This window comes from Oryx dammah, unplaced genomic scaffold (assembly GCF_014754425.2).
Source record: "Oryx dammah isolate SB20612 unplaced genomic scaffold, SCBI_Odam_1.1 HiC_scaffold_26, whole genome shotgun sequence".
NCBI classification, from domain to species: Eukaryota; Metazoa; Chordata; class Mammalia; order Artiodactyla; family Bovidae; genus Oryx; species Oryx dammah.
The window spans coordinates 58,942,308-58,956,649 of NW_024070210.1; the positions used below are offsets into that span (position 1 = coordinate 58,942,308).

Genomic DNA, 14,342 nt, shown 5'->3' on the forward strand with positions numbered 1-14,342 from the left:
CTCACCTGGGGATAGGTACATTCCTCTCACTCCAGCATGGATTCTTATCAGGTTTGGGGAAGGGGCAGTAGGCAGGCAGGGAGATAGTCCTACATCAGAATCTTTGGTATCAAGGAATTTAGAGAAAGCTTTCTAGGTGATTCTATCTGATGTATATACTCCCTTGGGGGAAGGAATTTCTTCTCATCTCTATATGATAGTTTAAACTCATTATTAATATAACACATACCTTTACCCCAAGGCAATTAAAGATCCCAAATTATTAGACAAGGAAATGGAAGAATTTGCCTCCCACTCCATGGTTTTTTTAACTATATGAGGCAATGTTGCATAAACAATTTGTTTTGAACACTTAAAAGTTAAAGACTGGTAGCAGTTCTTATAGTCTGATGTGTACCTCTCCGATAGCCAGTAGTTTTGTGGTTTATATCCTGCGTCTCCCTAAGGCAAGGTATTTAACATCAGGTCTATTCCATACTACACTTGAAATCTTCTGAATTATTATATTGGAATGAATTGAAGTAAAGAAGCAAGCTCATAAACCAACCAAATTACAATAGAGAGGAAGTGGCTGCAAAATTGAGCTGTTTGACATTTTAATATCTGTAAAATCTATATATGGAGAAATGTAAATGTTGGTCTTTTTAAGTTCCTACTGACTGGAGCATATGTGTTAAAGTATATAATATACCCTGTTTTGTACTGTTCTTTCTCTTTATAACTCATATTTTCTTTCTCTAACTCCTGTAATTCTCTTTTGTTTTTTATCTGTGGCTAACCTGTACCTAGAACTCTGTGGTTGGAACTAGCAGAGAAGGGGGCAGTTCTCTGCCTGAGATAGTGTGTGAAGGTAGAACATTCTCTTTCAATGAATTTCATAGCATGGAGATATCTCATTAAACCCCTTTTTCATGTAATCATTTCTACTACCATGACAGTTAATAAATACTTAAGAGCCAGTATTCAATTTCATTTAACTCTGGAATACATCTGTTTACATTTCCATCAGGATTTCCCTCATTTAAAGACATAGTGAAGAAAATCATCCCACTGATACAAAATCAGGGGATCATAAAGTGGTGGGTTTTCTAAATCTATAACTAGAAATATTTCAAAATGGGTAATAACCCACCTCAGAAATTTAAATTTAAGGAAATGGATAGTGGCTCTGAAGTTTCATGATAACATTTAATTCTAGTTGTGTCTTAGAGGGCCTTTTTCCCTTCTCACATGCCTGGGGGTGCTTCCTCATGAGTTTAGTACTTGGTCATATTTGTTGCATGTCTTCCATTGAGCTCTGTGTCTGCTGAATGTGTCCACAGATGTGAAGTGGCATGCCTCACTGACCAAATGCAATGCCTTCTTTCCCTTGCCCCACATTTGGTTGGCATGTGATACACATACTACTTCTTCATTGTCTTAAATAAATCCTTTCATTCCATGTACTTCAATTCCCAAATATTCTGGAATATCACCTTACGTCCCAGAATTGCCTGTCTGATAAACTAAGATAGATTAAAATAATTTGAGATGCAAGATGAGATTTTCAAAACAAATTGCTAACTTAGAAAAAAAGTAGTCATTGAACTGCTTTTAAGAATCTTTCTGACTGGTAAGTAGCAAAACTCTAGAGCATAACCTCTTTCTGCCCTTTGCCTATTCCACCACTTTTTTTTTAAAAGAGGGATAATTAAATGTTCTAGTGTGGGAAGAAAAAAGAAAATCCAGACGTATGTGCACCATGTACCTCATGTTTTATTGTTGCTTAAGATTGAGGAAGTATAGTTTAAGTCTAAAACTTTTAAGGCCTGCTTATTCATTAAATGTATTACCTCCTAAGCAAAATGATTTTTTATTCTTACTTGGGATCATGTGCTGCCTGTTTTAAAGTTATCAGTAAGTCTGAGAGGCCATTAATGAATCCATAGACTTCCTTTCTCTCTCCCTGCTACTTTCAAGGCAGCTCTGTGACTGAAGGCATGGTAGCTGACTAGGGCTTTCCTCTTATTCTCCAGATGCAGCACCTGAGGTCCACTGTGATGCTTAGCCCATCCCCTCATGCTTGGGAACTGCAACTGCTCCAGCAGCAAGCCTGTCCAGTGGTTCCTAGGGAGCAGTTTCTGCAGCTTCAGCATCAGCTGCTGCAGGCAGAAAGGATAAACCAGTGCCTGCAGGAGGAACTTGAAAATAGGACTTCTGAAACCAACACACCACAGGTATGACGATCTTTTTCTAATAGTAAATACAGATCACCTAATTTAATTTTACCTATTTGGAAGTTACACCAGTTCAAAGGTGGGGATGAAGAACCTCAATCTTTTGTCAGTTACACCTTACCTGTATTACAAATCCACAGAACTGCAGTGCTGTTTTGGCTTTGGTCTTGGTTTTTGTAGTGCTACTTTTGAGCTCTCAGCTTCTAAGCTGGGTAATTAAGAGTTCCGGGTCTCATGCAAGTTGCTAAGTGATGATGAAGTGTCAGGCTCACTTGAGCATACTGTGCAATTGACCTAACATTCTTGTCTGATGCCCAAAATATTACAGAATTCAAGTGCAACTCTAGGATATGTATTACTAACAAAGCATCCTGGGTTTTCTTGTACTAGAGGGTGTGGCCTGCCTGAGTTCCTTGGAATTCACAAATGGGGACTTTTCACAACTATTAAAGTTGAATGTGTCATCGGCGACTTTTTTAAGTTGACATAGTTCATTTAACTTATTTTTTAAATGATCTAGTTTTAAAAACTATTTTTAAGAAAATAAAGATCTTCTTCCTCTTTCCTTTGAATTAGCATTATTCCAGCTCACTACCAGACACAATCTTATATTACCTAAGTTTTCAAATAGTTAAATTTTCTTTTTAGTGCTTCATTCATGATTCTCTTCTTTCAAAAGTCTCTTAATTCTTCCTCAGAATTATGAATAAAATTAGAAACACTCCTTAATTTGCAGAATTCTAGATTAGTTCATTCTAGTTTGAATAACTCTTCTGTTTTCAAAATGTACCTTGCCTCTCAGGTGACATTTGACAAGGAATTTCCCAACTCTTTTTCTGTAATCTGGTCACAGTGGCTTTGCAAAGTCATATTAGCACCATAATTGTACATTGGAGCAATTTTGTTTTCTTTGCCTACTAGTATATATCTATGCTTTTGCATGATGTAATCATCATCTATTCTTTCCAACAAAGGCTTAAAATCCATGTTTTGACATTCAATATAACTATGTCAACTACATTCAATTTCCAAATACTAAAAGTTAATTCCAGAAGTAACATTGTGATGGTAGGTATTGGACAGATGCTTCAACTCTTCATTATAGAAGTGAATCATAAAACTTGACCTCAGTTTTTAATAGACATTTTAAATCAAATGATCAAACTAAGATCCTACTCATTACTCTCTCATATATACTACTTTTAAAACATGTTCCTCCCAACCCACCTACCAGTGTTTAAAAGTAAAAAGTATCCCTTTACTTCAATTACTTGAGGATTAGATAGACAAAAACTGTTAAGACTTTTGCACTTAAAAAGAGAGAGAATTTCTCCAGCCAGATGGCAGAGAAGGTGATGGCAGGCTCTGACTTTGTTTCTGGTAACTGAGCTGACACCGATTTTAAGAATACAGAATGTTGTTAGAATCTGCATGTTGTCTCTGTGTGTGGAGTGATATGATTTCTTCTGCCTTGTGTTGCTTCGCTTGCATATGTGTGCTTTCAAAAATTGTTTGCATTGTAAATGTGTGAATTTAGATTCCCCCAAAAGTATAATCTTGACATCAGGGTGAAGTGTACCACTTGCCTTCTTTCTCTAGGCCTTCCTACCGGAGCAGCGAGCAGTGCATGCAGATTCCTACAGAAGGATTGGGCACCTGTGAAAACTGGGCTGTTATTGATGGCATTTCTTACCATGGCAGATACTCAAATGTGCACACACACAGACCCCACACAAATATCGATATAAGCTGAGAAATGTTTTGGAATCAAGTGCTCTTTTAAGTTTTATTATTAAGCCTTTGCAGTATTATGTTTCTTATTTATGTGAATCAAATTCACAAATTTCAGCTTGTTACACTTAATTATACCATTTAAAGAGTATGAATTTGAGATTCTTGAAAGGATGTGAATTTTGTGAATCAAATTCACAAATCTCAGCTTGTTATACTTATTTATACCATCTAAAGAGTGTAGATTTGAGATTCTTGATGTATTCTATATATTTTCTCATTCCATACATTGTAAATATTTTTAACAAAAGGTACTGCTTTTATATATGGAATTTGAAGAAAATCAGGATTATTTATACTGTTTTATATAAGATGTATAATACTTTTTTGACGGGAAAAAGGAAATTTTTGATGAAATAAAATAAGTTTTAAATATATGACTGCTTTTGTTTTTCCTCTTTCCCCACTCTTTGCCATGCCCCATGTTCTTTGAATTAATTATCCAGGTTTTTTACGTTGTTATGCTTTTTTTTTTTTTTAAGGCAAGTGGAAATCTGGCCTTTTCCATTTATGTTTGAATTTTAAAAAGCCATTATACCTTTTAAAATATAGGATTTTTAGATGCTCTTAGGATCTGGTTTCTTAAAATTCTGCGTTAGTCTTTTGCCTACTACAGGTTTTATCTTTAAATTAGTTGCATGGCTTAGCTGTTTCTTTTATGTTTGAATAAATTCTATTATTTAATACACAAACTGTTGGCTTTCACCTCACATTTGGTCATTCTTTGTGCTTTTTAAAGGACACTTTGGGGTATATTTTTAAGGACAGGTTATGCCATCAGCCACTAACACCTGAGTCTTGCTTAAACATTTGAAGAACCTTTTAAAATCTGAAATTCTTTATGTGAACATTTTGGTAGACCAAGAGAAGGGGTAGTCAGTTGCACTCTAAATCTTGTTATAGGTCCCTCTGCACTCCAAAACCCACACACACTTTAATCCATCACTGTTGTATAAGGAGAGGAGAAGCCAGTGTCCTTTTTCTGCCCTGTTGTTTCATCTAGGAGCTCTTTATGGGGAGAAAATTAAATATGTTCTCATGATAAGTCCATCCTCCAATTCAGGTATTTGCTCCACATTGACAAATCAAATTAGAAAACCAATAATTAGAAGAACTAGTGGGAAGAGGCTACTAGAAACACTAACACCCTCACAGTAACTAGCCATTTCGAAGATAAAAACAGACACACATACTGCAAGCTGATTGGAAACGTTAGGTGATCCTGAATAAACTCAGTTTTTATTCATTTTGTTGTTGAAAGTCCCACAGTATTGCAAAGACCCAAATCACAGATGAAAGATTGATAACCATGTTTTAATTTACTTTGGATACCTATTTTACTATAATAAGTACACATAGATCTTAAAGTATTGGTTTTAAGAATTTTGCTTTATCTTGGGGGAAAATGGTAGCACAGGTAAGAGTCTTTTTTTTATCTTTGATTTCTTTCTTTGATAGGGTTACCTTTCTAACCTGTGCAACCCATGCAGTGTTCAGAACTCCCATTTCATCAGAAATCCACCCTTGCTATTCAAAAGCAAACATTTGCTGTCCTTTCTCTAGGTATCTTATGGGGAAAATTAACTACTAGTGCTTTCTCATGGCATGATTTTCAAATAACAATACAATTTTTTTTCTTTTCCTTCAGGGAAACCAGGAATACCTGGTAACTGTCATGGAGGAACGAATGTTGGAAGTTGAACAGAAATTGAAACTGGTGAAAAGGCTTCTTCAGGAGAAAGTGAATCAGCTCAAAGAACAAGTGAGCTTCCCAGGTCATATCTACCCACCCATCTCACCTTCTGCTTTAACTCCAGTTTTACATCCCTTTATTGCTACTAACTTGCTAACTTTTATTGTCTAATAAAGGCAAACTCTATTATAAACTCCTAAATTAGAAGAATTTCTAAAGCATTTCTAATGAAGTTCAATCCAAATTGAATTTTTATAGATTTTTTTCCCCAAATAAACAGAAATTTTATATTTGTAAAAAAATGGGGGGATAATAAATGTAACTTTAGCTTTCTTGTTTGCAACAACTATGACAACCTCAAAATCTAACTTGTGGCTATAGCCAGACCCCAAAAGGCTCTGTTTTGAATCAAAATCTGGACTCTCAAATTCAGGACCACCAAGTAGGCTGATCCTTTTTTCCTGCTGGCAGCAGGTGTGGCCTGAGTGCTTATAAATTATTTGTGCATCCACTGAAGAGACATAACAGAAAAGACTACTTTCTAGGGAATTTTATAACCTCTCTGGAATCTGAGATTGAGACAAACTGTGGCAGGGGGTAGGAGGGTAGAAATTGCCCAACCTGGGTTTTTAGATATGTAGAATCTGAGAAGAGTAATCCCAAGGGAATGGTGGACAGGAACTTTCCTGTGTCCTAAATCTTAGTACATAGAATGGAGAGAAAGAGAAAGTCCTGTTCTTACATTTATTGACCCAGTCCCTTAATCATTTATTCAACACATAGTCACTACATGCCAGGTTCTGTTCCAAGTACTAGAAATACTAGCAAAATCCCTGCCCATATGGAGTGTAGTTCACCTACATGGTACTGACCATTTGGCAGTACTTCCAGTAGCAGTTCAAAAACAAAGAAAATGGGTAACATGGTGTGTGGACATCTACAAACACTTTGGCATTAACAGTTCATCCTATTCTGGGAGAAGCAAAAGAAACTAGAGAGGGAAGAGTAGATAGTAGAGGGTCTTAGTGCTAAACCACAAGAGTTTGGATTTTGTTGTGTAGTGGATAAGAGTCACTGAAGTGTTTTTTAATGGAGGGGAAAGAGGAAAGATTATACACTAAAACAGTTTAATAGAAAATAATGTTAGTTTTATATTAAACTTGCCAGTCACCTAGGTTCTGGGCTTCTGTGTGATAGTCTTTAACATTGCTGTTTGAAATGATACTATGTAAATTAATTAGCCACGCCTTAAGTTTTCTTAAGCTTCCCTGGTGGCTCAGAAGGTAAAGCGTCTGTCTGCCATGTGGGAGACCCAGGTTCGATCCCTGAGTTGGGACAATCCCCTGGAGAAGGAAATGACAACCCACTCCAGTATTCTTGCCTGAAAAATCCCATGGACAGAGAAGCCTGGTAGGCTACAGTCCATGGTGTCGCAAAAAGTCGGACACAACTGAGCGACTTCACTTTCTTTCTAAGTTTTGTTACCTTAAACCTTCATACTTGTAGATGCATTGCCTGAAACTGGGTGTAAAATGAGGAGTTAAAGGTATAATAAGGGAAAGGGGATTGGAAGATATTAATTAAGGAGATCGAAAATCAAATTATCCTATACTGCTGAAGAGTGTTCCCACCCTAACCAAGACTATATATTTTAACTGTAAAGATTAGAATATCTCTTCTAGACAAGGTTTTATTTTAAAAGGAAGTAACTGCTGAATCTTTGTGTTATAATACATGAGCTACATTTTAAAATAATCAGTAGGTTGTATGTAGTTAATAACAATAGAGGCTTATCTCCCATTCATAACAGGTAAACAGTTCACAACCTCAGAGATTTAAATTATAAAAGTATTGTGATATTTTTAGAGACTGAATGAAGAAATAATACCTAGGCTGAAAAAGACCTTCACTTTTGAATCCTCAAATATCAATTTTTCTTTTATTAGTGACTTCTACAAACAAATTATGCAAAGAAACAGCCTGGAATAAGTAGATTTGTTTTACTTGTATACCTGGTACCAGGTCTGATATTAAAGCTGTATTGTAAAATAAAAGAATGTAACTGATAGAAGCCATTTGCCTTTATAAACAACTGTCCTTATGTCAGATCTTTTAAAAGAATAATAGAAATGGAGTCAAGATGTTTCTGGTTCTGTTTCCAGCTCTGCAAGAATACTAAAGCAGATGCAATAGTGAAAGATTTGTATGTGGAAAATGCCCAGTTATTGAAAGCTCTGGAAATGACTGAACAGCGACAAAAAACAGCAGAGAAGAAAAATTATCTCCTAGAGGAGAAGATTGCCAGCCTCAGTAATATAGTCAGGAATCTGACACCAGCACCACTGACTTCTGCACCTCCCTTGAGGTCATAGCCAAGCCAAAGGATGAACACTCATGACTGTGCACTTTACTGAAATGGATGGGACATTTCAGATGTTCTCTCAACTGTTGTTGTTTTCTTAGAAACCTTTAGTGGCTTAAAGTTAAGCCTAACCTAAAACTTCCAGGACCAGAATTAAAGTCTCTATTCACTGTAATTAGTTTTTCTAAATAGACTGTAATGGAAGTTGCAAACAAATATTTATTTCACTGAACTATTCCCAAGCTTTGAATTTTTAAAAAAATATTCTAATAACCATCAAGAAGGTGATATGAAAACAATTCAAGAATTTTAAACCCCCAGTTTTGAATGAGTTTTTTAAAATTACTATTATAGACAAGTTATAACTATTATGTACAAGTTATTATGTAGATTGCAGATTTTTAAAAATTGAGATATTATTAATTGGTTGTTTTGATCTTTATTTTAAAACCAAATCTATGTCTTCTCATACACTTAAATATGGGAGAGTCATTCTGTTTCTAGTAGTTTGGGTTTTTTTAATTGTTAGACTTTCTGTTTGGTAACAGAAACTAGAGTCAATAAACACTGAGGTCAGAAAAGGCAGAATTCATAGAACTCTACCTTCTAATACCTATGACAGTATTACCACTCTTGATGTATTATAGATATAAAACTCATTTACTCAACTGCACTGTAAACTAATGTTAAAACTTTACTTTCTTTAAACAGCCTTTTTTTTTCTTTCTTAGAAGTTTCTTGGGGAGTTTGTCTTCTAAGAAATGGAGAAAGCCACATTCTTAAAGCATTTGAACTCTAGGGTAAGCACTGAACAAACTGCTTTGGAGTAAACAGCTAATCCTAAAAGAGAGAGGAAGCAAACCATGTGGATTTTTCTCTCTTTAAGGTCTTGGAGTTCGTGAACTTATATTTGGGGTTGCATTAAAAACTCAGGGAACAACACTTTAAGTCATCTTCCTGAAATACTGTAGGGCTCTTTAAAAATTTGAAATGTATAAAATACATGACTATTTATTTGTTGTATATTTAGAGCCATAATGGGATTTTTATTTCTACATTTTTAATGAATTTAATTTTTCTGGGGGAAGGGCCTTGCTTTTAGAGTTAAAAGCCTCTTTTAACTTACAGAAGAGTTATTTGCTTGTTTAATGTGGGTCAAAAATTCCATGCTTCCTATTCCTCTGTACCTTGAATCTGATCAGAAGAATTTATTACTGTGATAAGAACTGGCATGCCATCTGAGGTAAAGGAGTGCCAAATAGAATTTTCCAATCAGTCTCAAGACTAGAACATTATAGAACAGTAAACGTTTTGAGTAACTTTTTTTCCCCAGGTAAAATCGCTGCTTCTAGCCAGGAATTGGTTGGTAAAGAACTTACTGTGTGTGGGACGCAAACAGGGCTGCTTATCACAGCCACCTATTTGTTTTTGTGGAAGAGTAATTAGGTCACAAAAATTCACTCTGCTGTATTAGAGGAAAGTCAAGCCCATTAATTTTTTATAAGAGGTATCACAGCAAAATCAAACACTACCTTATGGACAGGAACAAAACGTGAAACAGACTGCTAAAGAAAGCTCTATTATCAGAAATTCCTGATTTCCCCGGAAAAGAATTAATTTTAATCCCTCCCTATAGTTATATTTAAAAACATTTGATATCTGCTGTCATACCTTCCATAATCATTTTTGTCCAGTGCAGACATTACTAGTAAACTCAACTACTTGTATGGCATTGACTAACACTTACAACTGTGGATAGGCCTAGGTTAAGATCATAAATAAACTAAGCGCCTGTGATGTTTTTATATGATATGCTTTAAGTTATTCAAGGCTTTTTCCATCAGAACTGAACACCAAGCATATTTCTCAAATAGATGGCTTACCATATGATCACATATGTTGTATTTTTATCTTTATTTTTTACATTATGAAAAGTGTAGGTTAATTTGTTTATTTCTTATAAATCTGTATTTATATGTATATAAAGTGCTGTACAATGAGTGTAAATATGACTTCTGGAAAGTTTTAGACAACTTTTAGAATCCCTTTATCTAAAATCAAAATGCTGCTCAAATGAAAGTTAATTTAATATCTAGGTGCTTACTTTTTGTTTTACTGAACTTATGAGACTGGAAAAAAGATCAACACAAGAAATAGAGTTACCTTAAATTTATATATTTGTGCAGCAGATTATTTTTGTAGACTAGAGTGGGAATTTAACTGGCAATTTATAATATAGCTTACAGCTTTTAAAAGAATTTAAAGAGATTAAATTTAAACTATTAAATATTTAGATTTTGCTTTCAGACTTTATAATAGAACTCCTTAAAATCATGTTATATATTTTATAGTCATTTAATTCATTTGGTTGTTTCTGGTTGTTAAATTCATTTGCTTTCTTAAGAACAGTTATTTAAATTAGTTTTAGGAGATAGGATCTTCATTTCAAGGAAAGAGAATCAAGTTTGCCATTATGATAATATGTTACCCTTAGAAAGGGAAAATGTGAATAATAAAATCTACGTTGTTCTATTTTGCTTTCTTCTGCTTTTTAGAAGCCTGAACTCTTAAGCTCAAATTTGTAAGGGGAGAAAAGTGGATGGGGAGGGTAGAACCAACCACAGTATTTATTTTTCTAAAACTTAATAAACCCAGATTTTTAAAAACTATTGTAAATGTGAATTCTTCCCAGAAGCTTCAAATGCATTGTTTATATATTTAACCTTAAACATATGTGGATCACAAAGTCATAGGCTTTCAAGGTATAGGAGGAGTTCTTACAGGTCTAGCATTTTGATAATGTACCAATACCTAGAGTAGGTATTATGATGAGGAACTTTTGGTTTTTTAAGAATGAGTAAAACTTCAACATGTGACAATGAATTTATTTTTGTGATTTCTTTTTTTCTGAGTGAAGGAAAAGAGAAATGTGTTGCTATTGTCAGAATCTTAAAGATATTCCTACTCAAGGTGAGGCTAAGTGCTTTGTGATAGTATTAAGCAAGTCTTGTTTGAACGGATTACTAAGTGACTAACTGAAATGATATAAATTATGCAAGTAATGCCAAAACTAAGTCAAAACTTAATAGCCAAAGCATTCCTTACTTAAAAGTTATTAATTATATCATGTTTGGACCTATTTGAACATCTCAGCCCTGTAAAACATTTTTGGTTTTATGACATATGGATAGCAGTTTAATAATAAATCTATCCAAGTCAGCTTTTTGTTTCTCAGATTTTTTTTGAATGATATACATTAAATCTGTTCTTATTGGAAGACGTTATCACAGCATGATTGAAAGGAACATTGGTTTTGTAAAGGAAAACCTGAGTTCATCTATAGCCATCGCTAGAATTCTTTGCATGTAAAGATAAATGTGTGTGTGTTGATATTGACTTGGTGTATTTCATCTTAGCTATTCTATCCTAGAATTATTTTACCATGAGCTTAAAATGTAAATAAATAATTTTGCAAATATGGCCCTTGTTTTCTATACACCTTGAACTTTTGTAAACAGTTTCAGTATGTTTATCATCGGTTTTTAGAGTGAAAGCATCAAAACATTGCACTAAACACATTTTACAAATGCAGAATCTCTGGAGCTCGCACTCCAGACCTACTGACTCAGAGCCTGCATTTAAACCCCACCCGCCCCAAGTCCCAAAATGATTTATATGTGATCTAGAGCACTGCTTCTCCATTTCTGTCACAGAATCAATGACCATCACACCAGCCAATGTGAGACGCCTGTGGTGGTTCATAATTTACTTCTAAAATCCTGACAACCTCGGATGAGGCCCACTTGAGATTTTGGTTGCTTCAGGCATGCCTTTATTTCACTTGGCCATGTTTATGGGTGATTCATAATTTTCAGTTATTTGCCACTACTGGAAAAAAATGGACCTAAAAGCACATTAAGTTAATAATGCTGAGTACTGAAATATAGAATGGAAATATTGGCCAAATGAGACCTTACAAGCCATGTTTTATTTATGAAGCTTTTATACCAATCTCACACTGCCTTTATGTGACAGGAACTGTTATTAACCCCATTTTACAGGTGAAAAAACTGAAACTTAGCAAAGTTATGACTTACTCAAGGCCACACAGCCAGCTCAGTAAGGGACTCAGGACTCACTAGGCAGGTTTGTCTGTTCTAGTATTTTGCAGTGTAACAGGTATCCATTTCTCCTTCTAGCAAACAGCATTTAATTGGTACAGTTAACTACCTAACCATGTGCACTGCTCTCTAAATAAAAATTATTGATTTTCTGTTCATAAACTGGGGTAGAGTAGTGAAATTTATACACACAAAAAAAAAAAATAGAAAAAATTAGATCAGTATGAGAAACAATCCAGTTTTCTTGATGGACTCAGTGCTACAGGTACTAAGATAAGCAAGATTAGTGTCCTCAGGTATTTTAACACAGAAAATGGGGAAAGTTCTTAACCTAGCATTAAATATAACTCTGTACTTCATTGTTTTGTAGTCTCTTTTATTCATGTTGCATTGAAAAAAGTCTTAACTTTTCTAATATATACCTGATACACATATTCCCATAATAATGACTGAATTTTGTCCCAAAGACCAAAATTTTGACCTAATGCAAAATGTCTGTAACCTGTGAAGTTAAATTTAATATAGTTACTACAAGTCAAAAAAGTGTTTATTCTTTGTTTCGTTTTGCCTCATTTGCAATCAGGAAAAATGACTAATTTTGAAAAATGGACATATTAAAAAAAATTAAAACTTCAAGGAACTATAAACTGAATCAGTGAAATAAAGATTAGGTAATAGTGTAAAAATAGAACAGGGATACCCTTATGCTAAAATAATATTTAATTCTGAGAAATGATGACATGAGATGTACTTTACTAGCTAAGGCAAAGTAAACACTCTGAAACGTCCTTACAGCCCAGATGAACATTTACCATTTTTCTTTCCTGTTTGAGTATCTGTCTTTAAGATCTCAAGCAATAAATAAATATATTAGAATATAGATAGGGGGGCAGTCCTAAGATGGCAGAGGAATAGGACGGGGAGACTACTTTCTCCCCTACAAATTCATCAAAAGAACATTTAAACGCTGAGTGAATTCCACAAAACAACTTCTGAATGCCGGCAGAGGACATCAGGCACCCAGAAAAGCAGCCCATTGTCTTCGAAAGGAGATGTTTTATCACCGGTGCTGTGTAGAAGGAGAAGTCTTGAGACTACTTACTGTAAAAATGAGACTGAAGACCAGAAGCAGGAGGCTTACGTCCAAACCCTGAGAACACCAGAGAACTCTTGACTCCAGGGAACATTAATTGACAGGAGCTCATCAACGCCTCCATACCTACACTGAAACCAAGCACCACCCAAGGGCCAGCAAGTTCCAGAGCAAGACATACCATGCAAATTCTCCAGCAACACAGGAACACAGCCCTGAGCTCCAATATACAGGCTGCCCAAAATTACTCCAAAACCATTGACATCTCATAACTCATTACTGGACACATCATTGCACTCCAGAGAGAAGAAATCCAGCTCCACCCACCAGAACACCGACACAAGCTTCCCTAACCAAAAAATCTTGACAAGCCACCTGTACAACCCCACCCACAGCAAGGAAACTCCACAATAAAGAGAACTCCACAAACTGCCAGAATACAGAAAGGCCACCCCAAACACAGCAATATAAACAAGATGAGACAGAGGAATACCCAGCAGATAAAGGAACAGGATAAATGCCCACCAAACCAAACCAAAGAGGAAGAGATAGGGAGTCTACCTGATAAAGAATTCCAAATAGTGATAGTGAAAATGATCCAAAATCTTGAAATCAAAATGGAATCACAGATAAATAGCCTGGAGACAAGGATTGAGAAGATGCAAGAAAGGTTTAACAAGGACCTAGAAGAAATAAAAAAGTCAATATATAATGAATAATGCAATAAATGAGATCAAAAACACTCTGGAGGCAACAAATAGAATAACAGAGGCAGAAGATAGGATTAGTGAAGTAGAAGATAGAATGGTAGAAATAATCAGAGAGGAAAAAGGAAAACGAATTAAAAGATTGAGGACAATCTCAGAGACCTCCAGGACAGTGTTAAACACCCCAACATTTGAATCATAGGAGTCCCAGAAGAAGAAGACAAAAAGAAAGACCGTGAGAAAACACTTGAGGAGATAATAGTTGAAAACTTCCCTAAAATGGGGAAGGAAATAATCAAGTCCAAGAAACCCAGAGAGTCTCAAACAGGGTAAACGCAAGGTGAAACACCCCAAGACAC

General features: G+C 35.1%; 1 protein-coding gene across 7 annotated transcripts in view; it reads left to right on the plus strand.

Annotated features, from left to right (window-relative positions):
- The window catches only part of NIN (ninein), a 106,675-nt gene extending 95,133 nt beyond the window's left edge, over window positions 1-11,542 (plus strand). For 3 of the 7 annotated variants that reach the window (XM_040226756.1, XM_040226754.1, XM_040226755.1), the window contains 3 exons: window positions 2,016-2,216; window positions 5,656-5,769; window positions 7,863-11,542. In XM_040226756.1, the coding sequence (XP_040082690.1) occupies window positions 2,016-2,216; window positions 5,656-5,769; window positions 7,863-8,072 (525 nt within the window). In that variant the 3' untranslated portion in view covers window positions 8,073-11,542. Of the gene's footprint in view, window positions 1-789; window positions 851-2,015; window positions 2,217-3,815; window positions 4,385-5,655; window positions 5,770-7,862 lie in introns of those variants that run through there. The other 4 variants (XR_005718712.1, XR_005718713.1, XM_040226757.1 and 1 more) reach the window with 2 other exon arrangements.
- Window positions 11,543-14,342: the final 2,800 nt, after the last annotated feature.